General features: G+C 44.5%; 1 protein-coding gene across 2 annotated transcripts; it reads right to left on the reverse strand.

Annotated features, from left to right (window-relative positions):
* Positions 1 to 331: 331 nt before the first annotated feature.
* Positions 332 to 12,381, reverse strand: LOC146565794 (UDP-glucuronosyltransferase 1A5-like). Of its 2 annotated transcripts, XM_085289188.1 has the most exons (4): positions 12,328 to 12,381; positions 2,479 to 2,700; positions 1,683 to 2,396; positions 332 to 916 (listed from the first exon to the last, which is right to left on the reverse strand). In XM_085289188.1, the coding sequence occupies exons 1-4, from the start codon at positions 12,379 to 12,381 to the stop codon at positions 332 to 334; spliced, it is 1,575 nt and encodes a 524-aa protein (XP_085145314.1). The 2 variants fall into 2 exon arrangements, with proteins under 2 accessions (XP_085145314.1, XP_085145313.1); XM_085289187.1 differs by lacking the exon at positions 12,328 to 12,381 and having other exon boundaries at positions 2,479 to 2,772.
* Between the last annotated feature and the right edge of the window lie 3,611 nt (positions 12,382 to 15,992).

Raw genomic sequence — 15,992 nt, forward strand, 5'->3', positions numbered from 1 at the left:
ATCATTTTAGCAAGTGTGCTGTAACACCACAATAATGGTCAGACATAGCACCATCTTCCAATTAAAAATTCATAGAAATCTAAAAAAAAAATTAAAGTCTGTTTTTACATGTTTATCTAGAATTCAAAAGAACTCATTGAAACATTTGCTAAAAGAGAACTCAGTTGTGTTTTTATTGTTTTGGTCTTTAGCTATACATACATCTCAAAATGCCAATAGAGAGGAGCAGCGCAGTGACCACAGACAGCAATATGAACAGTACATCTAAAGAGTAAAACTAAACCACAGTAACTAATAGACATAGTATGTCATCTCCCAAATGGAAAATATTTTAGCTTTGTTTAGTTTTTATCTTTCTTTGTCTTCGGCAGCACAGAAATCTGAAAACAGCCACAATAGAGAGAAGCAGCACAGTGACCACAGACAGCAATATGAACAGTACATCTAAACAGTAGTAAGAGTACCAGGGCATCTTATAAGCTTCTGTACGCAGGTGACGAGCCCCTTTGTGGCGCATCACATATTCTACCCAGAAGACGGCCTTCTCCATGGGTGTTATTGGCTGATCTTTGTGCAAACCTGACAGTCTTTGAATGTTCTGCCTGTAGCTCTCTTGATGGATCACTTCCTTAAGACCTTGCTCAAAACTGTGGCCATTAACATCAGCTAGCTTAATGATCTTTCCAGCTCCTCTCTCCTGCAGTCGTAGAAGGTTGTCATACTGGTCGAAGAACAAGGGTATGCCGAGCACAGGGACCCCATAGTAAATGGCCTCCTGGACACCATTAGTTCTTCCATGAGCTACAAAGACTTTGGTCTGTGGATGACCCAGAAGATCTTTCTGTGGCATCCAGTCGACTATTAGTATGTTGTTTCCCAGTGTAGAGGGTTGGTCTCCTTTATGCTTCCAGATCACCTGGTAAGAAAAAACAAAAAAAAAGATTTCCCCATTAGCCCTGAGACTTTACAAAACACTTAACAATACTACACAGAATTAACTTAGATGCAAATTCAGACTAAAATCTTAATGTTAATGAGTTTTAAGTAACTTTTCCGGGAGTTACATGATGGGATCACTGAAGTGTCATTTGCTGTTCCTTTCGATGTTGAGGCTGCTTACAGTAGTTAAAACGTCAAGACATCAAAAGCAAGTATGTTTACAACCTAATGCAAAAACAATATACGTCAAAGGAACTCTATGGGAGGGACACCTTACCTAATTCAAGTTACAGAAAAGAACCTCTTGTTAGTGTTTATTCTATTTTTTTCTTTTGGAGCATTTCTATGCTAAGTGTGACTCTCTCTTTCTTTATTTGTACTAACAGTCTAACCAAGGTATCTGTCCTAAATCTTGCTTGTGTTATTTTTTTTTTTTAAGTGTAACTCTAATATTATTTTATTGGTAACCTGTGCCAGCATTAAATATACTATCTTTTTTGTGTAGACTCTTACAGAATTTAGCCTTCCTGACTAATAACATACCACTCCATCCTCTCATAAATTTACATACACTTCTGGCTCCAAAATGCACCGCAATGCTAAACTGTGGTTTCTGAATGGCAATACACAAACAATGGAATCTTTCACAGTGTATCTATTGGCTAATATGGACAAATTAAAATACTATAGGTTAACAATCCAAGACGCAGTAGTGGAAATATGAATCTTTGACTTTTTGTTACCTTCTGGGGCATCTTGGCAAAGACACCGGCAACTTCCTCTGTAACCTCTTTGGGCAAAGCATCGACATGAGTTCCCAGACTCATGATGATCACTCCATGTTGCCCGGCACTCTGAACAAACTCCTCCAGCTCTGCTGGCAGAGGCTGAGCTGGTTTGCACTGAAATCCTCCTATATAGACAACATTTGGCATAGTGGGGCGAGGGAACTCGAACACAAAATCTGACCTGAACAGCCAAATGTCTGCTTCCTGAAGAAGTGAGATGACGTCACATCCACCCTCAATATACTTATCACATATGTCATTATATACTGGGTCCACCACAAATTTCTGCTGGAACAGTATAATGCTATAGAAAAGAATATTCTTGAGCCTCTGGATGAAATTCATTTTGTCTGTTAAGCCGGATCCTGGCACTGGGATATAGGAGAGTGGTGAGGGAGCTAACACAAAGTGGCCTTCTCCACTGGTGATCCAGCGTACGTTGAGCACTAAGGGGAGCTTGAGATATTTGGCTAGAATAAGCCCTGGGGCTAAAGCTGGATCAGTTAGAACCAGATCATACTGGGAATCTCTTAATCTTTTGATCATATTTTGATCATCAAAAATATTTTTCAAAGCATCATACCAAAGTGAATGTGCAAAAGAAATTAAAGAAAAAAAATTCTTGGTGAGTGTGAAGGCAGTCATCAATGATGCCCCCTCTCTTTCCACCTAAGAAAAGTGAAAAAAGAATTTTTTTTTATAAATAACAGAGTATTTATATTCAGACTCATCACATACACTATTCACATACCTCCACCTGCTCCTGTAGACACCCACCAAAAAAATGCTCAAAATCTACAGCCGTTTCAACTGTAATGGATGTGTATAGATCAGACTTTTCAGAGATGTACCAGCTGGTAGACGGCCTGATCACAGTGAAGTTGTGTCCCCTAGCATGAAGTTCTTCAAGCAAGATTTTCATATTGATCCAGTGGCTGCCATCTAAAGGAAACACCAGAATGTTTCCTCCATCGCAGTGTGGTGTAAATGAAATGAGGAATAAACTGAGGAAAGAAAGCATCCCAAAGACATGATGGGATGTCATGGCTCCTATAATATCAGAGAGAAATAATCACCTCAGTGATCTCATAAATTATATCAAGTATCCACAATGTAAAGAAAAATTTTATTTGCTCTTCAGCCAAATATGTAGAGCTATACATCACTTGCAAGCACTGGAATATTTACATGATCCTTTTAACCAAATAGACACCAAAATTAAAGGACAGTGTTTTAGGAAATTCCTTACCTTGGGTTGAGAGATCCAACTACTGTCTAGCCTGCCCACAGAAAGACTGTTCTTGAAATCTAGTCCAGTTTGCCTAACTCTCTGAATCTGAAGTTCAAACTCCAGATTCAGAGGTTCTTTCACTTGTAAATGAGTTATATGCATCACAAATAATTTTACAATTTTTCTAATTTTTTCATAATTTTATGACTTCATGTTATTTGTCACGTTTTTATTTGTTTCCTAATTAAATTCATTCTTTTCCTGTTTTATTTTGTAATCATCTTCTCCCTAATTGACTTCCTTTTGGGTTTTTTCTTTTTTTTTTGTTCAATCATCCAATTAGTTATTATAGTTATTTTACAGAGATCAGTTAAGTTAATAATAAAATGTATCTTTCAGCTCAATGTAACATACATGTTTTATAACCCTTGATTTTGGTTCATGTGTAAACAGGCGCCTTCAGTGTTGGTAGGTGTAAATATTATTGACCTCCTGCCCACTTTCCCCTTTTCAGAAGAGTTCAGAGAGTAGACCACAGGAATTGTACATTGACCGCGGATTCACTGACTTGCACATTAATGAGTGTGTGAGAGAAAAAATACGGCATTTGGTTGTTTTTTCTCAATTTCAGCACAAGTGTTATCTTTAATTTAGCATGTTAAAGGCAGTATCTGGTCAACCATTTCGTACTTGTTTTCTATGCCAACAGCAATGGTCATTTATATAAAAGAGTTATAAGATTTTAGATATTTCTGATCTCTTTCATCATTATAGTGTCAACATAGCTCTGACCAGAGGTCACATAATAAAAAGCTAATGATAATGTTAGCCACACTAGTTGCACTGTGTAGTAACAGTAAACATTTTCCTGTTCTGATATTTTTAAAGAAAATCCCCATTATATTTCTCAGTTTTAATATGTGATATCCTGTGGTCTTATCAATAAATACGGGGTTTGAATAAATAACTTCCAGGTTATTTATTATCTACAAGTGTTGCAAAATTCCTTTTTAAGTTGTATTTCTTGTGTTTTCCTTATTCTAGTTATTGTTCTCATTTTCTTTCTTTCTCTTTTCCCCTATTATCTGCCTGAGTTGCTCTGTTTTTGGATTTCTGTGTCAAACACAGTTTACTAGGTGCAGGATCTAGCTTGTGCTACTGAAGAGGAGGTGGCAGGAAGGGAGTGGCGTTTTTTTAAGTGGAAGCTAATTTCAAATTCAGCATTTCTTTCAGTTCAATAAACATCAGCAAACACACAGTTTTGGCAGTTTGTCGTACATTTTGGTGATCAGAGAGGGGTAATCCAATTGCTATTGCAAAAAAGTAATTAGATTACTGTTACTTTCCCGTAAGCACACTGTGTTACTGCGTTACTAAACCCTTATTTTGTTTGTGAGAGTGTTTCATGGCAATGACGTACAAGCGTAGGACATCCTTGGCAGCAACAGACGTGTGCAGATCAACAATGGATAATATGAAATGAGGGAGAGAGTACGACCATGCAGTATTTAAAGCTTGGAAGTACTTACATTACTTTGAGTTTGATTCCGTAAAAAGTGACAAAAATATTAGCATCTGCTGTACACTCTGCGTGGGAAGAAAACTTATTTCTACAGCGGAAAATTAAACTTCAAATCTGAGCAAGCACCTAGCACGCTGCCACGGGAATTTGAAATTCGCAGAGAAACTCCTGGATCCCCCCCACTGACATGACCGCTGCAAAACCAGGCGAACCTCCACCTGCCCCACTCCTGCTTTAAAGGTGAAAACAGATTTAAGAGCGACAGGACTAAATGCTGCTAAATCTTGGGATTTAAAAAAAAAAATGCTGTGTTTTACTTGCACCTGTCAGCCGGTGATTAGCTGATCACGGGGCCGGGTTTAAAAGAGACGCCACCCACCTGTTCGCCGCTCAGACATCGTTCTCTTCATGTCAGGAGCTCCGAAACTTTGCCGACGTCAGTCTCTGCCTGATTCAGCAACCGTGAGTGTTTTTCCCTTCGATCCTTTTTCTCATCCCGGCTCCGCTCGCTCTCCGTCTGTAACGCCAGTTCCGAAGCCACGCTTCGTGCACTGATCGTTACTAGAATAACTGCGTGTCTGTTCCCACCCACCGCTAGCCTTCGCCGCGTTTGGGTCTAGCCAGCACGCCACATGGGCACGCCGAACTACTGTGTGTAATTCGCCCGATCGTGACAGGATGTGTGAGCCGCATATAGACCCAGCGGAATTCGAACGGCTGAAAGCCGAAGTACTATATCTTCGCAGTGTGGTAGATCAGATGAGCACAAAAATGGAGTCCCTCACCAAAACTGTCCTCCAACTTTCCACTTCCGTCACCTCGCTGCAACGTCAGCCAGCGCCGGTGAGCGCGGAGCCCCGGATCGGACTACCAGATAAGTGGAACGGAGTTGATGGCCGGCCTGATGGTTTGCTCGCCACTTTAGACATGCTGTTTGAATGTCAGCCCACTAAATACGCCACCGCCCGTGCAAAAGTTGCACTGTTAACCTCTCTCTTGTCTGGCCAGGCTCAGGAATGGGCCGCGGCTCTCTACAACAATAGATCTGCAGCTTGCAATGACTATGCCCTGTTTGTGGAGGAATTAAAAAAGACGTTTGTTCCCCCGAGCAGCGAAGTGGAAGTGGAGTCACAGCTGCTTCATTTACGCCAGGGCAGTCGACCCGTCTGTCACTTTGCCTCCCAATTCCGTACCCTGGCCGCTAAGCTAAAGTGGGGAGATGCTTCTCTGCACTCTATTTTCTGGAGGGACTGGCTGATTACATCCGAGATGAGATGACCGGCCGTGAGGCCCCAAAAACTCTGGATGAGGCCGTGGACCTCGCCCTGAAGATCGACCAACGAGTGATGTCGCGGCCTCGCCACACCCCTCGGGCCTTCAAACCCTTCCAGCCTCAGAGGGCCACGTCTTCGCAGCCTCCTCCCCCCTCTGACGGAGCCGCTGCTAGCCCAAGCAGTACATCCAGCGAGGAGCCCATGCAGCTGGGTAGACTCTCCAAAGAGGAGAGAGAGAGACGCTGGCGTGAGGGTCTCTGCGCCTACTGTAGATCAGCTCGACACCGTCGTCCCCAGTGCCCGCTACGTCCGTGAAACGACGACGCCAGGTAGACTGCGGGGGAGTCCCACCTGGCCCTTCCCACTCCTCTGACCCCTCTCGTTTTCTGTTACCAGTAATATTTCACCTGAAACACCAACAGTTCTCATCTGAAGCCCTCCTGGACACCGGAGCCGCTGAGAACTTCATCGACCAAAAACTAGCCTCTCGACTTCGCATTCCGTTAACTTCCGTCGATCGATTTCTCCCGGTGACCTCAGTAGATGGGCGACCCCTCCAACCCTACCCGATCCAGTTCCAGACCCAGCCGGTTCACATGTCTATTGGGGATCATCAGGAGGAGATCAGGTTTCTAGTAGTCTCGGCCACTTCCTCTTCTCTCATCCTTGGATTCCCCTGGTTCCGTCAACATGACCCCCACATCTCCTGGTCTTCCTGCCAGATCCTGGATTGGGGTCCCCAGTGTCCATGCCGCTGCCTTCTCTCTCGGACCAAAAAGAACTCAAAGTCAGAAGAGGCTTCACCCCCGGAGCCCATTGATCTGGATAAGATCCCTCCGGCTTACCACGACCTATCTGAGGTCTTCAGTAAGAGGCGAGCCTCTACTCTACCTCCTCATCGCTCCGACGACATGGCCATTGAGCTCCTCCCGGGAGCGGTCCCTCCTCGTGGTCGCCTGTTCTCTCTGTCACCCGCAGAGGACAAAGCCATGGAGGAGTACGTTGCTGAGGCTCTCCAACAGGGCTTTATTCACCCTTCTACCTCCCCTGCAGCTGCGGGATTCTTCTTTGACAAGAAGAAAGATGGCGGGCTCTGCTCCTGTATAGATTATCGGGGCTTGAATAAAGTCACCGTCAAGAACCGCCATCCTCTTCCTCTGCTATCCACCGCACTCGATTCCCTCTCCCAGGCCTGCATCTTCACCAAACTGGACCTACGCAGCGCCTACAATTTGGTGCGAATTAGGGAAGGGGATGAATGGAAGACAGCCTTCATCACCCCTAAGGGGCACTGGGAGTACCTGGTGATGCCCTTCGGCCTCTGCAACAGCCCTGCTGTCTTCCAACATCTGATCAACGATGTCTTGCGGGATATGCTAGGCCGGTGGGTGTTTGCTTATCTAGATGACATCTTGATCTACTCCCGCACCGAAGTGGACCATATTCGCCATGTGCGGGCCGTGCTGAGCAGGCTGCTCGAGTACCAGCTGTTCTGCAAACTGGAGAAGTGTGCTTTCCATCAGCGGTCCACCACCTTCCTAGGCTTCACCATCTCCTCCAATGGCCTGACCATGGACCCGCAAAAGGTCCAAGCCGTGACCCAGTGGCCTCAGCCACAGAGCTTCCTGGGCTTTGCCAGTTTCTATCGGCGCTTTATCCGCAATTTCAGCACCATTGTCGCCCCACTGACATCCCTCACCAAACCAGCTAACCTGCCTAAGCCCTTCTGCCTCTCCCCAGGTGCGAAACAGGCATTCCGAGACCTTATCCACCGGTTCACTACGGCCCCCGTCCTACGCCACCCTGATCCTGCCAGAGATTTTGTGGTGGAGGTGGATGCCTCCGATGTTGGCGCTGGCGCCGTCCTTTCTCAACACGGCCCGGATGGAAAACTTCACCCATGCTGCTATTTCTCAAGGAAATTTTCTCCCACGCAGCAACGGTACGGTGTCGGAGACCGAGAACTCCTGGCCATCAAGTGGGCCTTAGAAGAGTGGCGGCATTGGCTCCTGGGAGCGAAAGACCCTTTTCTGATCTGGACTGATCATCAGAACCTGATCCATATTCGGACTGCCAAGCAGCTCAACCCAAGGCAGGCCCGTTGGGCCTTATTCTTTGAGCCTTACAATTTCCACCTCTCCTACCGCCCTGGTTCCAAGAACGCTAAGGCAGACGCTCTCTCCAGACAGTTCGCCCAGGACGGCCTCACGTCAGACCCTGGACCTATCCTACCTTCTCATTGCTTCGCTGCCCCCCTTCGGTGGCCCTTGGAGGACTCTATCCGGGATGCCCTGACCGCCGAACCACCTCCGCCTGACACCCCTGCTGGGAGGCTCTATGTACCATCCCGGTGCCGTCAGGAAGCCTTGCTCTGGGCTCATTCCTCCCCGCTCTCTGGTCACCCGGGGCCCGACAGGACCCTCCAACTCCTCCGTCGTGCCTTCTGGTGGCCCTCCATGACTCGGGACATCCGTGAATTCGTTTCCGCCTGTGACACCTGTGCTCGGGCCAAGTCCTCCACTCAGCCGCCCGCTGGCAACCTTCGCCCTCTCCCTGTGCCGGGACGTCCCTGGTCCCATGTCGGCCTCGACTTTGTTACCGGCCTCCCATCCGTGGACGGTCTTGACACCATCCTCACCTTTGTAGACCGGTTTTCTAAGGCGGTGCACCTGGTCGCTCTGGCCAGCCTCCCTTCCGCCAAACGGACGGCCGAGCTCCTCCTGGACCATGTCGTCCGGCTTCACGGGTTCCCCAAGGACATAGTCTCCGATCGGGGACCCCAGTTCACCGCCAGGTTCTGGAAAGCCTTTTGCCGCCTGATTGGAGCGTCTCCCAGCCTCTCGTCCGGCTATCACCCTCAGACCAATGAGCAGGTTGAACGGACCAATCAACAGTTGGGGCGTTTCTTGAGGTGCTTCGTCTCCGCCCAACCGTCGCTTTGGCCTCGTTACCTGTTGTGGGCTGAGCTGTCTCATAACCTTCACGTCTCTTCTGCCACCGGTCTCTCGCCCTTTGAAGTCTGTCATGGTTTTCATCCTCCTATCTATAGCCATCAGGAGGCAGAGGTCGACGTGCCTGCTGCTGAACGGATGGTCCGCCACTGTCGTCAGGCCTGGATCAGGGCGCGGGCTGCCATTTCCCGAGCCAACGCTCTGTACACCCGGCAGCATCGTCGCCGCCACCGCCCGGGTCATCCATTCCAGCCAGGGGATCGCGTCTGGCTCTCCACGAGGCACCTGCGGCTCCGCACCGAGTCCAAGAAACTCACTCCCAGGTTCGTTGGCCCGTACAAGATCACTGCCCGACTCAACCCCGTGGCTTATCGTCTCCGGCTTCCACCCGCCATGAAGGTCCATCCGGTTTTCCACGTCTCGCAGCTTAAACGGCGCGTCACTTCCTCGCTGGCGCCCCCCTCCCGGGCCCCGCCCCCGCCCAGGTTCGTCGATGGGGGTCCTGTCTACACTGTCCGGCGGATCTTGGACTCCCGTCCCCGGGGTCGGGGGGTCCAGTATTTGGTGGACTGGGCTGGCTACGGTCCTGAGGAGCGCTCCTGGGTGCCGTCCCGCTTCGTCTTGGATCCTTCTCTCATCTCGGATTTCCGCCGCCGCCGTCCTGGACCGTCGGGTGCCGGTCTTCGGGGGGGGGGGTCCTGTCAGCCGGTGATCAGTTGATCACGGGGCCGGGTTTAAAAGAGACGCCACCCACCTGTTCGCCGTTCAGACATCGTTCTCTTCATGTCAGGAGCTCCGAAACTTTGCCGACGTCAGTCTCTGCCTGATTCAGCAACCGTGAGTGTTTTTCCCTTCAATCCTTTTTCTCATCCCGGCTCCGCTCGCTCTCCGTCTGTAACGCCAGTTCCGAAGCCACGCTTCGTGCACTGATAGTTACTAGAATAACTGCGTGTCTGTTCCCACCAACCGCTAGCCTTCGCCGCGTTTGGGTCTAGCCAGCACGCCACATGGGCACGCCGAACTACTGTGTGTAATTCGCCCGATCGTGACAGCATCTATCTGAAAGAGCGAGTGTAAACACACAAAGTTATATTTTTTTGTATGCTGGAATATACAGAAAATAGGTTTAAATGTTAAACAAATTTCTTCAAGTCAAAGACTGTTGCATATTGTGGAGATACAGAAATTCTTTTATTGCTGCCATATAATCCGCATCATTATAACTGCATTAATAACATTCTTTAAAGCATTAGTTCACCTAATAATATTTCTCACAGTCTTGATACTGCATTACAGTTGTTTATTGAAGATGTCCATTTGAGGATCCTTCCATTATGTTAACTTTTACTAAAAGTACGGTTAGAAGTATTTTATATACATTGCATATCTGTGCCTATTTTGAGTTGATGTTCAGCTCATTAAGGGTTTTAAGCTTCACTGGCGTGACTGTCCAGGTGATACATGCTGAGGGAAACTAGAACATAGAAGGATAACTGCAATGCATGCTTACAGTACATATAATACATATAATCTAGGAATAGGCCTGAGCAGAGGCCCAAATGTTTCCAGCTTCTTGTTGCAAACTTGTTGCATTTTATTCTACTTGGTAACAGATGAGCAGAGTCAAGAATTAGCCTCAGAGACCCTGAGGGCTTAAGATTATTACCTTGTATGGAAGGTGTTATCAAAATGAGAAGTTCTATGTCTGTTTATAGCTATTAAAGATGTACAAGATGTACAATTAACTGTGACTAAGGTCTGGAACCTATTTTAATCTGTCATTGACGCCATGGGGGGGCGTGTACCCCACTGCTTTATAAGTGTCCACAACATGTATTTTGGTCAGAAGACATATGTTGATGTTTTCTCCGGGCTGTTAGTAAACTCAACGTTTGATTGCACTTTTCTGGGGCCTCCGTGGTTTGTGACACTGCTCTACATTGATTGATTTCGCAACAATATAAATTAATTGTTGCTTGACGCAATGTGCATAAAGTTAAAAGATTAGAAAAGAAAACAATTCTTAAAAAGAGACTTTTTCATTTGATTCCATTTTATATGATGGATTATGCAGAAAAAATATAATTGGGCTGAAAGGTCTATTACTTTATTACGTATTCAGGTTATGTATCATGTTTTTCAAAAGTAACTAAGTAATAAAGTAACTAATTATTTTTGAAAATGTGTAATCGGTAAAGTCATGGGATTACTTTCTTCGGGAAGTCATCATTAACTATTTTCAAGTAACTTGACCAGCACTGGTGGTGATAGCTAAACATCCAGCTGCTGGATTTCACAGGGAGAGAAAAGAGTGCAAGTGTCTGTGAAGGTTCTCAGTCATCCAGGACATCGTAGTCAAAGGAGCTTGCAAAGAAAAGCGTCTGGACTTCTTTAAGTTGCTTGAAGACGTTTCACCTCTCATCCGAGAAGCTTCTTCAGTTCTAAGGTCAAATGGTGGGGAGTCCCAGACTGCCACCTCCAGTCCCAGACAGTCCCATCTGGGACTCCCCACCATTTGACCTTAGAACTGAAGAAGCTTCTCGGATGAGAGGTGAAACGTCTTCAAGCAACTTAAAGAAGTAAAGATGCTTTTCTTTGCAAGCTCCTTTGACAAAAGAGTGCAAGATTAACTTCACTCAGAGATGCTGAAAGATGTAGACAGACAGGACAGGAGAGGAAGAGGAGAGGACTGCTCAGTGATAAACTTCAAATTAAAAGCTTGCGTGTAGTGTCATCACAAATGTTTAATCACATATTGTATTTGCAAATGATATGTCTTGATAAACTATGTACTTTCATTTTACTAACTTACTATTTTGCTAACTTTGTGTTATTTAAATGTTGCAAATACTGGGTAGTTTTGTGCAGGATAAAAAGGTTAGTTTGCATTCATGTGTTGAATTCACAGTAAATCTCTGTGTTGGACTGTTGCACAGTGTCTGTGGTGCCCATGGACAGAGTTAGGTTACATCAAGTGTAGAAGAGATTCATTTGATTTAAGATGATGCTTGGATTCATTCACTGAATTCCAATGTCATACTCTAGTATAAAGACAGTATAACAGTGTAGTGTCAGTATAGAAGATGGACATCACCCATGATAGGTTATCAATGTGTGTATAGATACAGCCACTCAAAATTGCTACTTTCAGCCAGAGGTCAGCCAACTGTCAGCTTACAGTCAGCCGGTGAGAGTCCACCCTTCAGGTGCATATCTACTTTCCAATATAAACACGCCCAGTGTTGGGAAGGTTACTTTTAAAATGTGTTCCATTACAGATTAGAGAATACATGCCCCAAAATGTATTTTGTAACGTATTCCATTACGTTACTCAATGAGAGAAACGTATTCTGAATACTTTGGATTACTTAATATATTATCATGTTTTTTACAACTACATGAATGTTACTGAAGGCTACTCGCCATACCAATACCAACTAGATTTTTTTTTAAATCTTAATATAAAATGAGTAACAGTAGAGTGGACATTAGGTAATGCTGCACTTTTTGCAGAGATCTCGTATAGGAAACTATTTCTGTATCAGTGATATGTTTTCTTTTTGTCTGTGTTCAGAACTGCACATGATTATTTGCAGCTAGCAGGTTGTAATGCAGCCTTCAGTAATAGTAATAAATCACACAGCAAAAGTACATCGAAGATACTGAAGTGGCACATAACCCAGGTAGCTACCACAACTAAAACAAGGTAGCTGCAGTAGGCTAACATTAGTTTTTTAAAAAGAACTTCCAGCTGAGAGAAGCTTGTTTACTGGCAGAGTTTGCCCATCCATTTGTTCTTTAAATGTAATGTGGTCTCCAAATTTCCAAGTAAGAAATGCATTCCTGCCCATGCACTGCTGGCCCAGGGTCCACTGTGTAACTGACTTCACCAACATTAACAAGACGCTTACATTAGAGCAGCGGTCTCAAATTTAATTGAGCTGTGGGCCACTGCTGGCACTGTCATCTCACTGTAGGGCCACTTTAGTGTTCAAATAGTATAAAAGAAAAAACCAAACAAACAAGAAAACACCCACAAAAATGTATTGTTTTATTTGTTTGTGTTTTTAATTTCAAATATTGTATAACTAGACAAAACTGCAAACGTGAACGTGAATTCTTAAATTAAGCTTTTCATTGAAGTACCAAATAAACAAATTGGTACTCTCTTTTGGCCAGACATGTGACAGCACTTCTGCTATAATTTTGTTTGTATTTAACAAAATAAAAATGCAGCTGTAAGTGTACACATTACCCATATGGAAAATATATATATAAATCTTATAAAGTTTGTATCTGTCTTGTATGAAACTCATATGAAAAGGATACAAGACTGAAAACAGATATAAGATCCCTTGAAAAATTATATAAATGAAACTTGTATGTTTTGGATACTTATTAAAACAATATATGAAAGTAATGAGAAAGTGGCCACTTTCATGAGTAAATCATATAAGCCTTATATGATCCACTATATGAAGCAGGCCACATCATATGCAAGTCTTTTATAAGTTTTTAGTATTTCTTTTCCACATGGGTAGTTTATGACTGCTAGTAAAAAAAATAAAAATAAATTGTTTTCACTCTCTTGATACCTCAGAGAGGTCCACGGCTCCAAATCATAGTAAAGGGATCTCTGGCTAATACGTCGGGTTTTGTGTCGGGCTCATAGCCGAAAACTAGCTTCACTATCTGGGTCAACTTTGCTAGCAAGAGACAGAGAGAGGCGTTGAAAGGCTGCTCCAACAGAACTTTATTGATTTGGCAGTCTGTTTCCGGGTGAGCGTACGCTGGTGGGTCTTTCTGCCGCTGCTCTTCGTGTGTGTGTTCTCTGTATGTAGCTCCGTTTTCATTTTTCACTAAAGTATTTAATTTAACTGTTTTAGCCTTTGAGCACGGCTTTTTATTTGACCCTGGAAAGCCTGGATTTTATCGTTTTTCTGTGAAAGACTCTCCTGGGGACCTGACTCACCAGCCTAACGTAGCCCTCGCTGCCCCCTGCATGTACTACTGTTTGGCCTGTCACCACATCAAGTATCTGCCTTCTCAAGCTGCCAATGGTGTGCACAGTGCCAGGTAGGTAATCACAGCTACTTTTCTGGCACTGGGCTGTAATTCGTGGCTGTGGCATGCTGGCTAACGTGGTTTTAACCTGGCTGTGTGAACAAATGGAGAAACTATGATTCCCCTTTTAACTATATGCTTGATATGCCTACCGTTGCTCAGCTTTATTATTGGACTATGCAGTGTTTTTATGGCCGCATCAAAGGCTCGGACCTTTATGCAAATGACAGAATGCACTACTCAAAATTGGAACTGCTACATCTTAACACAAGGACTCGGCTACTTCCCCAAACTTATGTGCGCTGTGTTGCTTTGGGGATAGCTCGCCGTCCGTGCTACATTCACCGGGGCTGCCGTCATAATCTGCATGTATATAATTTTCCTGTGGGAAACGGACTTTCTCACCAAATACCATCTATCTCGACAGCTTCCTGTTGTCTCTCAACTAGACTGGACGGGAAAAACAGAGGTGCCAACACCACCAATTTTCAGCATCTGGAATTTGTACCATCTGGTGCTGTCACACATTCCTCACCACTTAAATTGGCATTAATCAATGCAAGGTCCATGGTGAACAAATTTTCATATACCGTGACCTGTTTGTCTCTCATGGCTTGGACCTTCTTTTTATTACAGAACCTTGGCTACCCACTGATGATCTAGCTGCTTTTGTGGAATTGAGTCCTGAAAACTGTAACTTCCTTAACACATCGTGGAGGCGGCTTGGCAACAGTTTTCAGAGATCACTTTAAATGCAGAATGCTACCCAGAATGCTAATCCTTGGTGACTTCAATATCCATATGTGTTGCCCCTCCAAACCTTTGGTTAGGGAATTTTCACAACTCTTGGACTCATTTATCCTGACCCAGTCTGTCAACGGCCCTACACATAAGCAGGGCCACACTCTTGAGCTCATCTTGTCATCTGGGCTCTCGGTGATCGGCGTTGAGGTGATTGATGTGTGTCCATCTGATCATAATTTCCTTTTTGTTTAATATTCCCACTGCTCACTCATCCTTCAAACAAACCCAGGCCCCCTCTCTTATACGTCCTATAACACCTGAAACTGCTCCCCAATTCTCAGCTGCCTTCGCTTCATCTCCTTTAGCCACCTTTGATGAACGTTCTCCTTATTGCAATAATCCTGATGAGCTACTTGCATATTTTAATTGTGCTTGTACCAACATAATGGACTCAATTGCTCCTCTAAAATGTAGATGGAAAAAATTTAAAACTCAGCCTTAGCTAAATAAGGTCACTCGTGCCGTCAGGCAGGAATGCAGGAAAGCAGAACAAAAATCAAAGAAAGATAAGCTCCACGTTTCTTACCAAGTGTTTAGAGATTGTCTAAATAACTATCAGCGCACCATCAGAGCAAATTATTTATCCAAGATCATTACTAAGAATTCTGGTAATCCTAAAGTTCTATTCAACACAGTCAACTCTGTCCTGCATCCCACCACTTCAGCCATATCTGAGGCTGCCTCACACACGGCAATTTTTTACTGAAAAAATTGATAATATCAGAGCAGCTGCTCCCATCCCAAGACCCTTCTGAACCACCTACATGTTGATTCTTTTTCTCCGAATTTAAACCAGTTTCATTATCCCATCTTACTGATACAATAATGCACATGAAACCAACTACATGCCCCTTGGATGTGTTACCTACACCATTTCTCAGAGATGTGCTGAAGACAGTCGGCCCTAACATCCTTGCTATCTTTCTTTGCCTTTAGACAATAATTCTGATGGCAAAAGAGCCAAACGGGACAGGGGAAAAAAAACAACAACAAAAAAAACATCCTTGCTATTGTAAATGGCAGTATCTCAAATAGAACTGTTCCTCGTTTGTTTAAACAAGCTGTTGTCCAGCCGCTTCTAAAAAAAAAAGCTGCCTAACCAGGTTCTCAAGAAAGTTGTCCTTCACCAATTATCCTCATTCTTAGATATACATAATATTCTGGATAAATATCCTTCTGGTTTCAGAGCCTGCCACAGCACAGAGTCTGCTCTACTGAAGGCGTTCAATGATGTGCTTCTAGCTGCTGACTATGGAAAAAGTACAGTTTTAATTCTTTTAGACCTGAGTGCAGCATTTGACACTGTCGACCACACAGTCCTATTAAACGGTCTAAAGACATGTGTCGGCATTCAAGGCTCTGCTCTAAAATGGTTTGCATCTTACCTGGAGAACAGAACATATTCTGTGATGCTGGGTA

The sequence above is a fragment of the Mchenga conophoros genome, linkage group LG10 (assembly GCF_057382185.1).
Source record: "Mchenga conophoros isolate Kocher_MC1m ecotype Shallow Benthic linkage group LG10, M_conophoros_male_GT1.1, whole genome shotgun sequence".
In the NCBI taxonomy this organism is placed as follows: Eukaryota; Metazoa; Chordata; class Actinopteri; order Cichliformes; family Cichlidae; genus Mchenga; species Mchenga conophoros.

What these genes read in the sequence shown, in the direction of transcription:
- LOC146565794 (XM_085289187.1), bottom strand. Translation starts at nt 2,772, where the DNA reads ATGACATCCCATCATGTCTTTGGGATGCTTTCTTTCCTCAGTTTATTC. An exon ending in GTCTACAGGAGCAGGTGGAG is followed by an intron (nt 2,397 to 2,478) that starts GTATGTGAATAG and finishes CACTTTTCTTAG; the next exon opens with GTGGAAAGAGAGGGGGCATC. An exon ending in TTGCCAAGATGCCCCAGAAG is followed by an intron (nt 917 to 1,682) that starts GTAACAAAAAGT and finishes TTTTCTTACCAG; the next exon opens with GTGATCTGGAAGCATAAAGG.